This window comes from Biomphalaria glabrata, chromosome 11, assembly GCF_947242115.1.
Source record: "Biomphalaria glabrata chromosome 11, xgBioGlab47.1, whole genome shotgun sequence".
NCBI lineage: Eukaryota > Metazoa > Mollusca > Gastropoda > Planorbidae > Biomphalaria > Biomphalaria glabrata.
The window spans coordinates 42,175,085-42,188,221 of record NC_074721.1 but is presented as its reverse complement, the minus strand read 5'-3'; the positions used below and the strand labels follow the sequence as shown (position 1 = coordinate 42,188,221).

At 36.3% G+C, this 13,137-nt stretch overlaps 1 protein-coding gene across 1 annotated transcript in view; it reads left to right on the top strand.

The window, feature by feature from the left end:
• The first annotated feature begins 376 nt into the window (after positions 1-376).
• LOC106071169 (macrophage mannose receptor 1-like) overlaps positions 377-13,137 on the top strand; it is a 63,975-nt gene continuing 51,214 nt past the window's right edge. The window contains exon 1 of the mRNA XM_056003905.1: positions 377-542. Coding sequence (XP_055859880.1) covers positions 479-542 — 64 coding nt within the window. The 5' untranslated portion in view covers positions 377-478. The remainder of the gene's footprint in view (positions 543-13,137) is intronic.

Below are 13,137 nucleotides of genomic sequence, written 5' to 3'. Positions count from 1 at the left end.
CTTGTTAATGTTGGCCAAAGAAACGGATGACCTTAAACACCATCTGCCTTATAGATCGCAAGGCCTGAAAGGGGAACTCATAATTAAAGAAACGTAAGCTTTTAGTCATCACTCAATGGACTGGTCAGAAGCTATGAAGATTTCTGACTTGTTGAAATATTTTTCTTAACGGATTTTTTTGTTTGTTCCCGATCGTCACAGATATTGACACATTGCCTTTAACATCCTAATAAATTACTGTAATCTCTAAACGTATCCGGTAATTAAATGATTAATAAATTGATAACTCAATGACATTATACAACTCTAAAAAAATCTATCTTTATAAAAGTACTTACTGTAAATTGAACTGGCGTGGTTAAGATAAAGTCATTTTGCTATCTTATATATCACTTCTATCTCTGTTGTCCTTGGCTGTAACTCCAATGGAGCAGTAAAAGCACTTAGAGTTATACAGCTGAATACTTTCAGTAGAAAAATGTCAGTTTTAAAAACAATCGTGTTAGGGTTTGGTTTAGTGGTGTTTATTTTTCAAACTGCCGGTAAGTAAAGACTTGTGTTTTGTTGTTTTAAAGAGTTTTTCTTTCCGTTTTGCTATTGATTTGCTATTTAGAAATTATAAAACGTAGCTAAATAAGCCTTAATTAATTAGACTTGTTGGCTCTCCTAATCTCCTTCTTTCCCTATTAGCGTGAATTTATCGATAATGGTAATTATTTAAATACTAATATTAGCTAGCAATATTTTCATGGGCGGAAAAAGTTAATCAAATTTTGGAAGTCTAAGCTGAAAGCGAAGTTGATAAAGCATCGCGCTAAAAATGCGAATGTCATAGGTTCGATCCACATACTGGCCTATTTAGTTTTCAATCAAAACCTAGATCAATCTGATTTGATTTGACCATAAGGAATGGATAAACAAAACTATTATATTATAGGACATAAACCAAACTTGTTTTTTCTGCATTCAAGAGTTCTATTTTCTCGGTGACTATCCCAGGTGTGTTCAAGCGTGACCGATCGTTACAGAAGGCTCGTTACAGCACTGGCCTGCAACGTCACAGCTTATGGGCTGTTTAGAACAATAGCTCGTTGGAACGTCATAGCTCTGTACTACGTGGTAATGAGCTATTCGTCTTAACTGCCCATAAGTTGTGACGTTGCAGGTCAGTGTTCAGGCCTTCTATAGCAGGTGATCTGATAATGGCGGTATTGTTGCTCATTATTATTGTGATAATTATAAATTATATTATCACTTATATTATTATTGATTTTCCTTTTTTTTCATCTTGATTATGTGCAGATTGTTTTTATTTGTAATTCTGACTGCATTTGTAGCATTTTGTGACAAAACAAATAAAATTGTTAAATATTGTGAGGGCAGTAAGAAATTAGTTTGTATATAATTGAAGTCGATCTTAGTCGTTTCACATTTACAGAGCGCTGTGACCGAAAGGTTGTAATTGCCGGAAGAGAAAAAAAGCACTCCACTATCCATATGATGCTTCCAGTGGCATGCGTTTCAAACTTTCAGTCTCTTACAACCAGACCAACTCCAACTTTTTTTTTAGATTAATTTATAATTTCAACTCACGTGTTTATGCTTTTAATATTATCACAGCCCCTTGCGCCTACATTATGTTTGATCACAGCGCTGTAGAAATGACATTTAAACAAAACAAACTAATATTCATTCTCTGGCACTCTGACCTATGCTAAAAGAAACAGTTGTTTTTTAAAATTAATGAAACCTGTGGTATTTTTTTTATCTTATATTATCCTTAATATGAATGTTCGGCTCCTGCTGAATATCAGGCCATTTTTTCACTCCGGCCATATTCGACATCGGCTGAATATCTTATATTATACTATGCAGACGTTAGTTCAAAAAAAAAAAAAGATGTTTATGTCCTAAGCGACATGCATCTAGTCATGCAATGACTATCACTGCAGGATAGTTGTCGGAAGTAAACATTACACAGTAGTACCTACATTTCTATGAATATGTATTTAGTGGGCGTGGTTCGAGTAATGCTTGTTATGGAATGTATTAAAGTTTTTATTTACAAAAAATAATGAGCTTAATTAAAAATATATGAATATGCACCAAACCTTTTTTATTACAAAGAAAAGGCGTGTTAATATAAATAGAAATGAAACTTTATAATGTGTATTCATAATGCATACAGAGCAGTAAACATTATGGCTGGCCCATTTTTTTGTTTACTTTATTTGTCTTGACCTTTGAGTGGGTTAGTTAACATGTTATATTCTATAAACTACGTCATGCTGACCAAGCGTCTGTCTAGCTGTGCCTCCAGAGGTAGAGATGAATAATTCCCATCCCCTTTTATTTTAGTCCATCACATTGAGTTCATTGATTGACAGGTGACCAGTCAGTACGGGCGTAGTATTGGCATGTTGACACTGTCTAGAGGTCACACCTTATTAAAAGGGAACTGAGTTTGTTTACAATCTTACAAGGTCGTAAATCTTAATTTGAGGGCTGGACTTCAGGTTACACCTATATACTAAGTCATACAGGTAACCGGGTAATGAGTTTACTAGCTTGGATAAAAATCTCAATTACGGTACGGTGCTAGACTGCAAGCCCCACCTCTACACACATTGCCGAGTTTGCTCACTTGGACTATAGAACACACACCTACAAGAGTGACCTTTTGATACACAAAAAGCTTGACCACTCAACATACAACAAACACTATTGCGTATATACAAGGAAAAAAAAAACGCGTCAATCATGGGCGCCCGCAGAATCTTTTGCAAGGGGATGTAAGTTGCCACCTATGGCTCAAAGTCGTAGCTTTTTTTTATTACAAAGAAAATTAGAGAACATAACTGGTGTCCCTTGTAACACATACCTATATATATGCGATATTAAGTTCACTGTAAATACTCGTTTCATGAAATAAATAATTAAAAAAAAACAACTAACATGTTGTGAAGAAACAAGTCCTTTTAAGTATAAACTGTCTTTTATTGTGAAGCATTCAAACAAAACATATATTTATTTTTTTCATGTATACACGCAATAGTGTTTGTTGTATGTTGAGTGGTCAAGCACAGATACAGATAACCAACTCCACTAGATGATTTCATTCTTCTTGTTTTCAACACACTTGACTTTCCGCAAGTCCCCTAACTCCCCGATACCCAATTAACACTTGACCGTGTGTCACGGTTGACCACACACAGTAACCGTGTCACAACACATGTGAACAAACTATTTACTGTACACGTTGGTAAGTTTATCCGTGCGCTCGTGCATCCTAACGGTCGATCAAACAAAAAAAATGCAAATGCTGCCAAAACTGTCAATAACTTTAATAAAGGACAACCGGCGATGCACGCTTATCTGGCAGTTCTGATATTCTTCTTTACAGTTCTTCTTGCAGCTCTTGCATCGTTTTAGGATGTAGACAAAACAGGTTGATCTGAAACTAACGAATCAAGATACGGAATGTAAAGCCGTGTCCTGTAATAACTCTAAGAAATCCAAATATGGTTTTTGCTGGGTGTATCTGTCGACTGCGATTTCTCGGCAGCACCAACTCAATACCTGGTACCAAGTTTTCCAGCAGCCTCGCCTTCCTTAAGATGCCATCCTTGAAGTGTTCCTCAGCATGGTCAAGTTGGTTTTTGATTATGTCATTAATGTGACTGCTGGTGTGTTGTTAACTCTTTCTATCCTAATTGACGATACCAACGTTGATTACATCAGAATGTGGTAAATAATTACGGAGAGAAAGAGTTAAGCGGCCATTTATGCTAAGATGGACAGACTGCATCATCACGCAAACTAGTTCATGAACAGATGAATAATTGAAAACTATTTGAAGACAATTCAGAAACACATAAGAAGCAGGCATTGATTACATATGCAGTTTGTCTGGTTTCACTTACAGCCGTTATTCTAAAATGCGCCAAACAGTCTACGATCTTCTCAAAGTTATGACTTAAAGCGCGAATGAATTCGTATTTTTCAGTCCATTGTGTCTCACACAAAGAGGTAAATTCAGCATCAACGCTCTCGCTTGGGACTGTTATGGAAGAAATAGATAATCTTCTGGATGACACCAACAGCATTACGTACATCTGAAACGTCATTCAGGTCAATGATAACACGTTTTAGTTTGTGGGACGCGCAACGGACGTCTGCTTTTGGATATTTTTCACCAATCCTTGCCTGAACACAGTTTAAAATGCCACCATCACGGGGCAGCCATCGTAGCCTTGGCGAGAAGTTTATCCATGTGAAAAATGTACATAATGTATTCGCTGACGTTTTGACACAGACAGTGCGCGATCTCTTAACAATAGTGACAAAACCAATGAATTCTTATCGAGTACAATCGCCATCAACAAATCCAACGCTCAAACACACCTGTTCAGTGCCTGAGATATCTGCATTTTTATTAACGAAATAACAAAAAAAAAAAAAAAAAAAACCTAAGTTAATTCATGTTGCTGCTGCTCGTACATTTGGGTTTCTTGCTGCTGCCAGTGCTCCATCGATGCCAATCAACGTTTTGACTCAGATGGCATGTGAAGAACTTTCTTATATCTCTTTTATCCTAGACTGTTGACCGTGTTTAGCTCTCAATTTTATCGAGAGCTAACACAAACCGCCACCGCAACACCCCAAAACATAAATAGATGACTGCACTCTTCAATCTTGTTCAAAAGAAACTTTAACATAGAATCTATATCAAATCAAAAACAAATGGCAAGGATTTATCCTCCAAGAAAAAAAAACACCAAAAAAACAACAAAAAAAAAAAACGTATATCAAATTCTAAACCTTTACTAAAAATATGAGAACTATTAATTATGTGCAAATGAAAAAAATCGTCATGACTAACGTGCTATAGGATATTGAATTGCAAGCCTATAATAAAGCGCATATGGTCGGACATGAACTACATTTAGCCTATTCTAGTTTATTACAATAATGGCTTATCCTTATTAACTTTATTTCGGTGGATGCACTACGTGTTAAGTTGCTTCTAGCAAAAGTTAATTGACTTGAAGTTGTAAAAAAAAACTGGCTAAAATTTGGTTATTCGGAATTCAAAAGGGGCACGTATATGGTCAGCCATCAATTCCTGATAAGCCTGTAGCTAGTCTACCACAACTGTACTTTAAAAACAAGCTCTACTTGTTCAGGTGCTATTTACATTTTAATTGATCTGATGGTGCAAAAAAAAAAAAAAGTGGCTAGATATTGGCTACTGAGAATCCAGAGGGGTGCAAGGTCAGCCCCTGAAGGCGCCCATGGCGTCGATGATGGTCTGTACACAATACACTATAGACCTACTACATAATATGTGTACGTGTGCTGTCTGTTAAAATCAGTCGTACACACAGTCTATTTACTTTTTGGGTATAGAGAGGCTGTGGAGAATTTTTTGTTTTCTTTTTGAGTTGGTTTTCCTAAACAAAATTAGACTTAAATAACTGTAGATCTTGACCTATATCTCAATTAGAAGTCTACAGACTTCAATTTAATATACACTTCGGTACCATCTATTAAGGTTGAAACTATAAATAGTTGTACTTAATACAATATAAAATATCACTTGCCACTATACCACTAAATATTGATACACAACGTTTCATATTCCAACTATATAATTTAACAGCCACTGTCAGTATCATACTATCAACCCCTAGATGCCTTGACAGGAGCAGAAGCGCGATGACCAGTTGATGGTCCGAAATACATTAAGACTAAGACTAAGACTGCTTTATTGATCGTTATGGATTTTTTGTGTGATTACAAGGACTCTTTTCTCATATAAAGACAACGCAACAGAAACATGCACATAAATAGAAGAGGCACAACATAAAGAGTTCATTCAGCGACTACATACAGGCATCTTGGTCCTCTCCATGTTTCTTGGTCAACGAGTGGCATTGGTTGTTGACATTGTGTTTATGTGTATGTGTTTGTTATTAGTATGTAGAGTGATTCCCCTTAGTAAGAAAGTTCATATCATTGTGTTGTGTGTAACCTCGTACTGTGAGGGTGTGTAAATAAATAGACTGATGAATCTGGCGTTATAGTGCTGACGTTGTTTATAGATATTAAGTGAAGCGTTTCTAGCTTAACGTTGATATAGTCTGACCGAGTGAGGTACGAACGAGTTTTTGTACCGCTCTGTTCTTGTTTTGATTAACAGTAGTCGCCCACTTCCGTAAGGATCTGACGAAGTTCTGATGGAGAGGGTGGCCGTTGTCTTCCAAGATTTTTTCGATTTTTCTTAGACACTATACCAACCACAATACACTTGACCTTCGAGAGATTTACATAAGTGAAATATACATTTACACATTTTACACTGACCATCCCACGCCCCCCCCCCCTTTTACAGTTGGTGGCCTCGTACATATACACACACGCTCATGTTACACAGATTAGTTTGTAATAGGCATATCTGTTTATAAACACTGTCAATCAGTGTTGAAGTTACAAAAAAATCAAGAAAATACAAGCACCAAAAAAAAAACAAACAACTAATATGAATATATTCAATATAGGTAGGCCTATGTTATTGAGAGGTTTTGCACAATGTTCCCTACACAAAATAGAAAGGGGACTAATTCAGCATATATCTCCACATCTGTCAAGTACAGTTTCCCTAATTCGATAACAAACAAAATAATTATTTACCAATATTTAATTAACTAGTTTAAAAAAAAATGATTCTTGTTTTTTCCCATCAAAGAAATATTTGTGCGAAATTTCAACTCGATCCAAGATTGGGTGTGGGAGAAATTAACGTGTACACAGTTTTTACCAGAAAGACATAGTTGATAGGCCCTATAAGCTTCGTATAAAAAAAGGGTCAGCAGTACCGTGTATTACGGGCATTCTTTTAAAGATTGTATTTCTAACGAGTATTTCCTTTAACGATTTTTTTCCCCTTCGTGTCATGATTTTGTGATTTTACCATCACAAAAGAGATACAAGACACCGATAGCAAAGACAAACAGACACAAACACTCTTTTGTTCCCCTGGCAATCAAATCATTAAATCATTAAATAAGAACAATCTGGTATAAACTTTGTCACATGTAAATTATGAGTGAGTCTGGTGTGAATGTACACTTTGGTTTCTTATAGTTATAGCCTAATGTTTTTTGTTTGGTGTAATGCATAAAATTGTAAGACAAATCTCCTTACGGATAATAAAGATTATTATTATTATTATTATTATTATTATTATTATATTGAAAACAAAATGGACTTTCAAAAAAGACATACAGATGGCCTACGTTTTTATTCTGAATATTTCCTGTGGTCTCTTTTGTATTTCTTTTTATCATTCGCATAGTTTATTTATAATTGGACATTTTATTTTTCGCCTAAAGTAGATCTATTTATAGTTACCTTAAATAGAATATTATGGCTAAATAGAACATAGCTAAGTTATTTCCTAACAAACTTGAAAAAGCCAGGCCTACCACAGAATGCCTGGATTTCGTAGGCTTATTTTGCCTGTAACACAGTCATCTACACATATTTATGGAATAAATTGAAATAACAGCGCACATTTATCTATCTTTTGAATTTTGTGTGTGTGTGTGTAAGATAATGCTACTTTATAGTACCTTTTTGCAAAAAAAAAACAAAAACAAATCTATAAAATTTACCAAAATACTAACATACCAAGCCAACCAAAATACAAAATCTATCAAAATACAAAAGCTATCAAATACTAAACCTAGACGCAACCATGTAATAATTAAGTGATAATTTGGCTAATAATGTTTGTGTACTAACTTTACGATCATTGGTTTGATGATTTACTAATGTATTTAATATTTTATGCTAAATGCATATAATGACCCAGAAAAGTGCGTAATAAGTTAAGCCTATGAATAACGCATTAATGCATGTGCCATAACTCAATTTGTGTATCCTAATAAACTACACATGAGTGTGAAATAACTTACTAGTATGTGTGTAATGTATGGGTTGTTGTGTTTGAAAAAAAGATATGATAAGTAATCAACCTGGAGGCGGGTCGATAATGTAGGTCAATTAACCCACGACAGTGGGTGGCAGGTACGTAGTCTGATAACAATGTTGTTAAGATCAACTATTTCCTTTCTCCACTTTGTGACTCAATGCAGTCTACACAACTTTATCATAATAGAAAATATGAAGGATGGTCCATTCAAATCGGCACATATAATTTGTTTCTACCAGAGGCGGCCTTAGCAGTACACGGGGGTCAGGGGCGATTCGAGTGTCATTCGTGGGGCCCGGGTGAGTGTAATACGCTGGTCCGTGAGCCGTAAGAGTAGACGATTTATATTATATTATTATTGCTTTTATATAGCGCTACTTTCATGCTTATAGCATGCTCAGAGCGCTTTGGTCCAATCTCATATGTGGACCAGTGGGGGGGGGGGAAGGGGTATCTAGGAGTTGGCTTTCCGAGCTGCCTTTAGGCTTTATACCCTACCGCGTCACACTAACGGTCTCGTCTACTGCCCCGTTCATCTTACTGTTACAAAAGACAGTACCTTACGTTAGTACTCTACTAGACACAAGCGGCTGTTTGATTATGTAGGCCAGGGGCGGACTAGGTGTCAAAATCGGCCCGGGCATTTCTATAAAATTCGGCCCACAAATTCTCTATCATGTGATGGGCATCCATGTCTAGGTGTATCGGTCCTTAAACATCATTGTTAAGCTTGAAAATGTATCGATATGCATGCATACACTGAACTCTATATCTTAACAAGCAATATAGCGTCTTTTTAAATCAGCAATTATGTAGGCCCTAAACAGATGAAGCCTACTAGTAGCATTGTCTACATTCTACATTTTATTTTCGGAAAATGTGTTCGATTAAAAGAGTATTACACTGTAATGTCTGTGAAAGACTTTTTTGTTTAAACACGGCGCTCAGAGGGCCTTTTATAATAATAATAACATAATAAGGATATTATTAAACCTTTTAACAACTTGATATGTGCCATAGTGACTTCGATCAGGCCATTTCGGTGGCCCTACCGGCCCATTTGGGTACTGGCCCACCGGGCATTTGCCCAAATGCCCATATAGCCAGTCCGCCCCTGATGTAGGCCTACTTTGTTCTGCAGGTAGGACATGATTTTGTCCCCAGTCCTAAGAAATTGATTAATTAGCCTTCAATCAACGTGCTGCTGATTCAGAAACATTTTGCATGGAAAAAATTAATAAACCATATAATAAACCTGGTATAAACTTTGTCACACGTAAATTATGAGTGTGTCTGGTGTGAATGTACACTTTGGTTTCTTATTGTTATAATGTTTTTTGTTTGGTGTAATGCACAAATTGTAAGACAAATTTCCTTACGGATAATAAAGATTATTATTATTATTATTATTATAATTTCTGCTTTAGCGGGAAAACTCTGGCGCGAGGTCTGGGGTGGTAGCCCCTCTTAATTGCCACCGCCTAATGCCGCCTCTGGTTTCTACATTAACGGTAACCCCATCAACATAACTATTCCCTCTTTTATTAGGAAGTGTCTCCATATACGGAGCAAGAACAATACTAGATCTTGTACTGAGTGAAATTGTATTAAAAGGTTTATTGTGTACATTAGAAATACAGGCTGTAATGCATATCTCATTTGCACTCATTTAGAATCAGATCCTCCCAAACCGTGCGGCGTATTTGGGTGTCAACCTATCTACATAGCAATGGACCTCATTCACCAATCGTAAACAAACAACATTTAGTCACGTGATCTTATTGATAAAACAACGAAAAAAAACTGTCACGTGACAACCATCATGAATTAAACATTAAATCGTAAATTATATAGAAGAGATAGAGCACCATGTGGCTAAATGTTGTTTGTTTACGATTGGTGAATGAGATCCAATATTGTTTTGATTTTTTGCTTGATGATTGATGATAGTTAAACGATTTCCTGTTGAACTAATTGTTAAGAGCTGAAATCCCAGTTTAAAATTATGATTTAAAAAAAAAATAATTAAGTTCACCATGACCTAGGAAGTAAATTTCCTGAACATTTTTTTTTAAAGTTCATTAAAGTCGGTTGGTCGTTATTTAGATCTAAATCTAGGTCACATGCCATCCTCGATAACCTTCTGCTATAGAAACATGTGAACTTTACACCATCTGCCCTGCCCTATATATCTAGCCGAAACATCCAGCAGGAAGACGGGGGATGGCGGCTTACAGTGTTCGAACCCGTGACAGTCGAGCGCACTCAGCCATCCAAGTCTAAAGAGAACTAAGTTCCTATTATTTATAGAAGTGAAATATTTAGGGGAGACCATTAGATTCCATATCACTTAGAAAGAATTAAGAAACAATCGCCAAAAATTATTCACAGCCAAATAAAGTTTTGTATTATTAAAAGAAAGAGTGTGAGAATAATCATCTTAACCACAGCAGAAAAAACAGTTCTCTAACCTTTTCAAGTGTCTTAGATTGAATAATCTCTGACGAATTTAAAGGGAAACTTCGATGGTTTTTCAAATTTGAGTTATTGATATATTTAAATTATTAGAGAATTTGACGTTACAATAGTGATATCCCCTTCTTATCTTGTATGATACAGACGTTACTTCAAAAAAGAAGATGATATATCACATCCCTCAACAATAATGAAAACTTTGTACACGTTATTTCTCTCACACCCAGCTTTCTTTTTCTTACTCTTGGCTGATGCAACTTCGTGTCTTTTGCATTCGGCGTAGTTTGAACCCTTTTGGCCGCCTGGTCGTGCGGTTTTATCGATGGTCCCGGGTACAAACCCTGACCGCTCCCATCCCCCATCGTCCTGTGGGAGGTTTGGACTAGGAAGTAAATGATCTTCAACTCTGAAGGAACATCCGAACATGAAAAATATTTTACAAACGTAGTCTGTCTCCATGCTGTCCGGTCTTGGGCTATCTCCTCCCACATATTTTGATAGATGCCCATGGTTCTCATGTCTCGCTTACAGACATCTCTGTAGTTTAGTCTTGGGCGGCTCTTGGGTCTGACTCCATCTTCATCTTCCATCTGGCATGCGAGTGACTGTGTGGCATGACCGAGCCAGCGTAGTCTTCTCCGTGTAAGAAGAGCATAGATGTTGTGCACATTGGCCCGTTTCAGAACGTCCTGGTTGGTGACATGATCCCTCCAGGAGATGCATAAGTTAAGTGGAAGCTATTTAATCTGTGTTCTTGACCCAATTAAGTTGCCCAGCTCTCACTGCCATAAAGAAGTGTGCTCAGTACGCAGGCATTGTAGACTAGGATTTCGGTTGCCGTAGTCTATTTGGGGTGGGTATTTTCTCACACAACTTATAACAAAGGTCAATAACAGCCTTGACCTTCACCAGTTTGCATATAAATCAAGTAGGGGAATTGAGTATGAAATCCTGTTGCTTTCGGGACCTGCTTTAAAAGCATCTCAATACACCCAAATCGAACGCACGAGTGCTGTCGTAGATTTCTCCTCGGCTTTCAACACCAGCCACATCTAATGATCAACAAACAGAGTAATTTAAATGTTAGTCTGATTAGTTCGATTTTTTTAAAATGCCCTTATGGGCCCCTGTTGATCATGGGCCCGTGTTCATTGAACCCCTTCGCGCCATGGATGCTACGCCACTGGTTGCAGCCATTGCACACATTACAGAGATGCTGAACTTAAATTTAACATTCAGGGTTCACCAAATTACTTAATTTTGAATAAATTGCGTCTGCTCCGCACTTAGAATGTGTTGTCTAGATCTGATTTTTCGGAATGGTTAACTCCGATAGTTTTGACAATTTTTAATATAATATGTGTTTTGATTCACAGATAATGAATATATTATTCTTTTTTTTTTTTAATTTGCAATAATAACTTTGCAATTGATGTTTTTCTGACAAATTTTTTCTGCGCATCTAAAACGATCAGATTTTTACCGGGTTTCTATGTGACGTCACACTAACCTATTAATTTAATCTATTGACTTATTGTAAAACGGGAGACCGTACAGCAAAGTTTATGTTCTCGTAAAAGAAATTTATCTTCATCTATGCACTTAGATCTAGATATTGTAAGCAAAGAAAAAAAAGTCTGTTGAAAGTAGATTTACATGCTTGACTAACCACGGCAGTGTGTATTTTCTCGCCTGACCACTCAACACACAACAAACACTATCGCTTGGTTGTCTTGTCATGACCGACTATACGTAGTCTAGACTAATCTTACACTGACCACTTTGTTAGAATCAGTCAGACACACAACCTATTTACTTTTTGGGACAGGGAGGGGCTTAGATGAAAATGTTACTTTTTTTAAATCGAGTTGGTTATTCTTATGCTTTTGGATCTCTCTCTCTCTCTCTCTCTCTCTCTCTCTCTCTCTCTCTCTCTCTATATATATATATATATATATATATATATATATATATATATATATATATATTAGATAGATATATATAACTGTATCATAGCTCTGGACTAGGCCGTCACTAAGCCTAACAGCTACAGTAAGAACGAAGCGATACGATTGGTTAAATGTAGTTTCTCTTTCAGTATTGTTGAGGGATGTGACATATCTTCTTTTTTGAAGTAACGTCTGTATTATATAAGATAAGAAGAAGATATGTCTATCGATAAAAACCGCACGACCAGGCGGCCAAAATGGTACAAACTTAGCCGAATGCCAAAGACACAAAGCTGCATCAGCCAAGAGAAAGAAAAAGAAAGCTGGGTGTGAGAGAAATAACGTGTACAAAGTTTTTATTTGACCGAGTTGATATACGCTTAGTAAAAATAAACTGTTATTAAGTTATAAACTTAAGGTTATAGAGTTTTCTAAACGAAGCTTAACCAAATGAAATCGTTTTATTATCCTTCACCTGATTAAAGTCAGAGTTTAGCAAGACCGATTCATTCAAATATAATCACTACTTTCAGACCACGTTCAGAAAAATTGATGCTATAACATGCAATCTACAATATCTTATCTTATATAATACAGACGTTACTTCAAAAAAGAAGATAATTACGTCCTACGCGTCATGCATTTAGTCATGCATATTAACCAATGACTTAAATTCTGCCAAGTCACTGGTTTTCCTGGCTAGCTCAGGCAACCTAT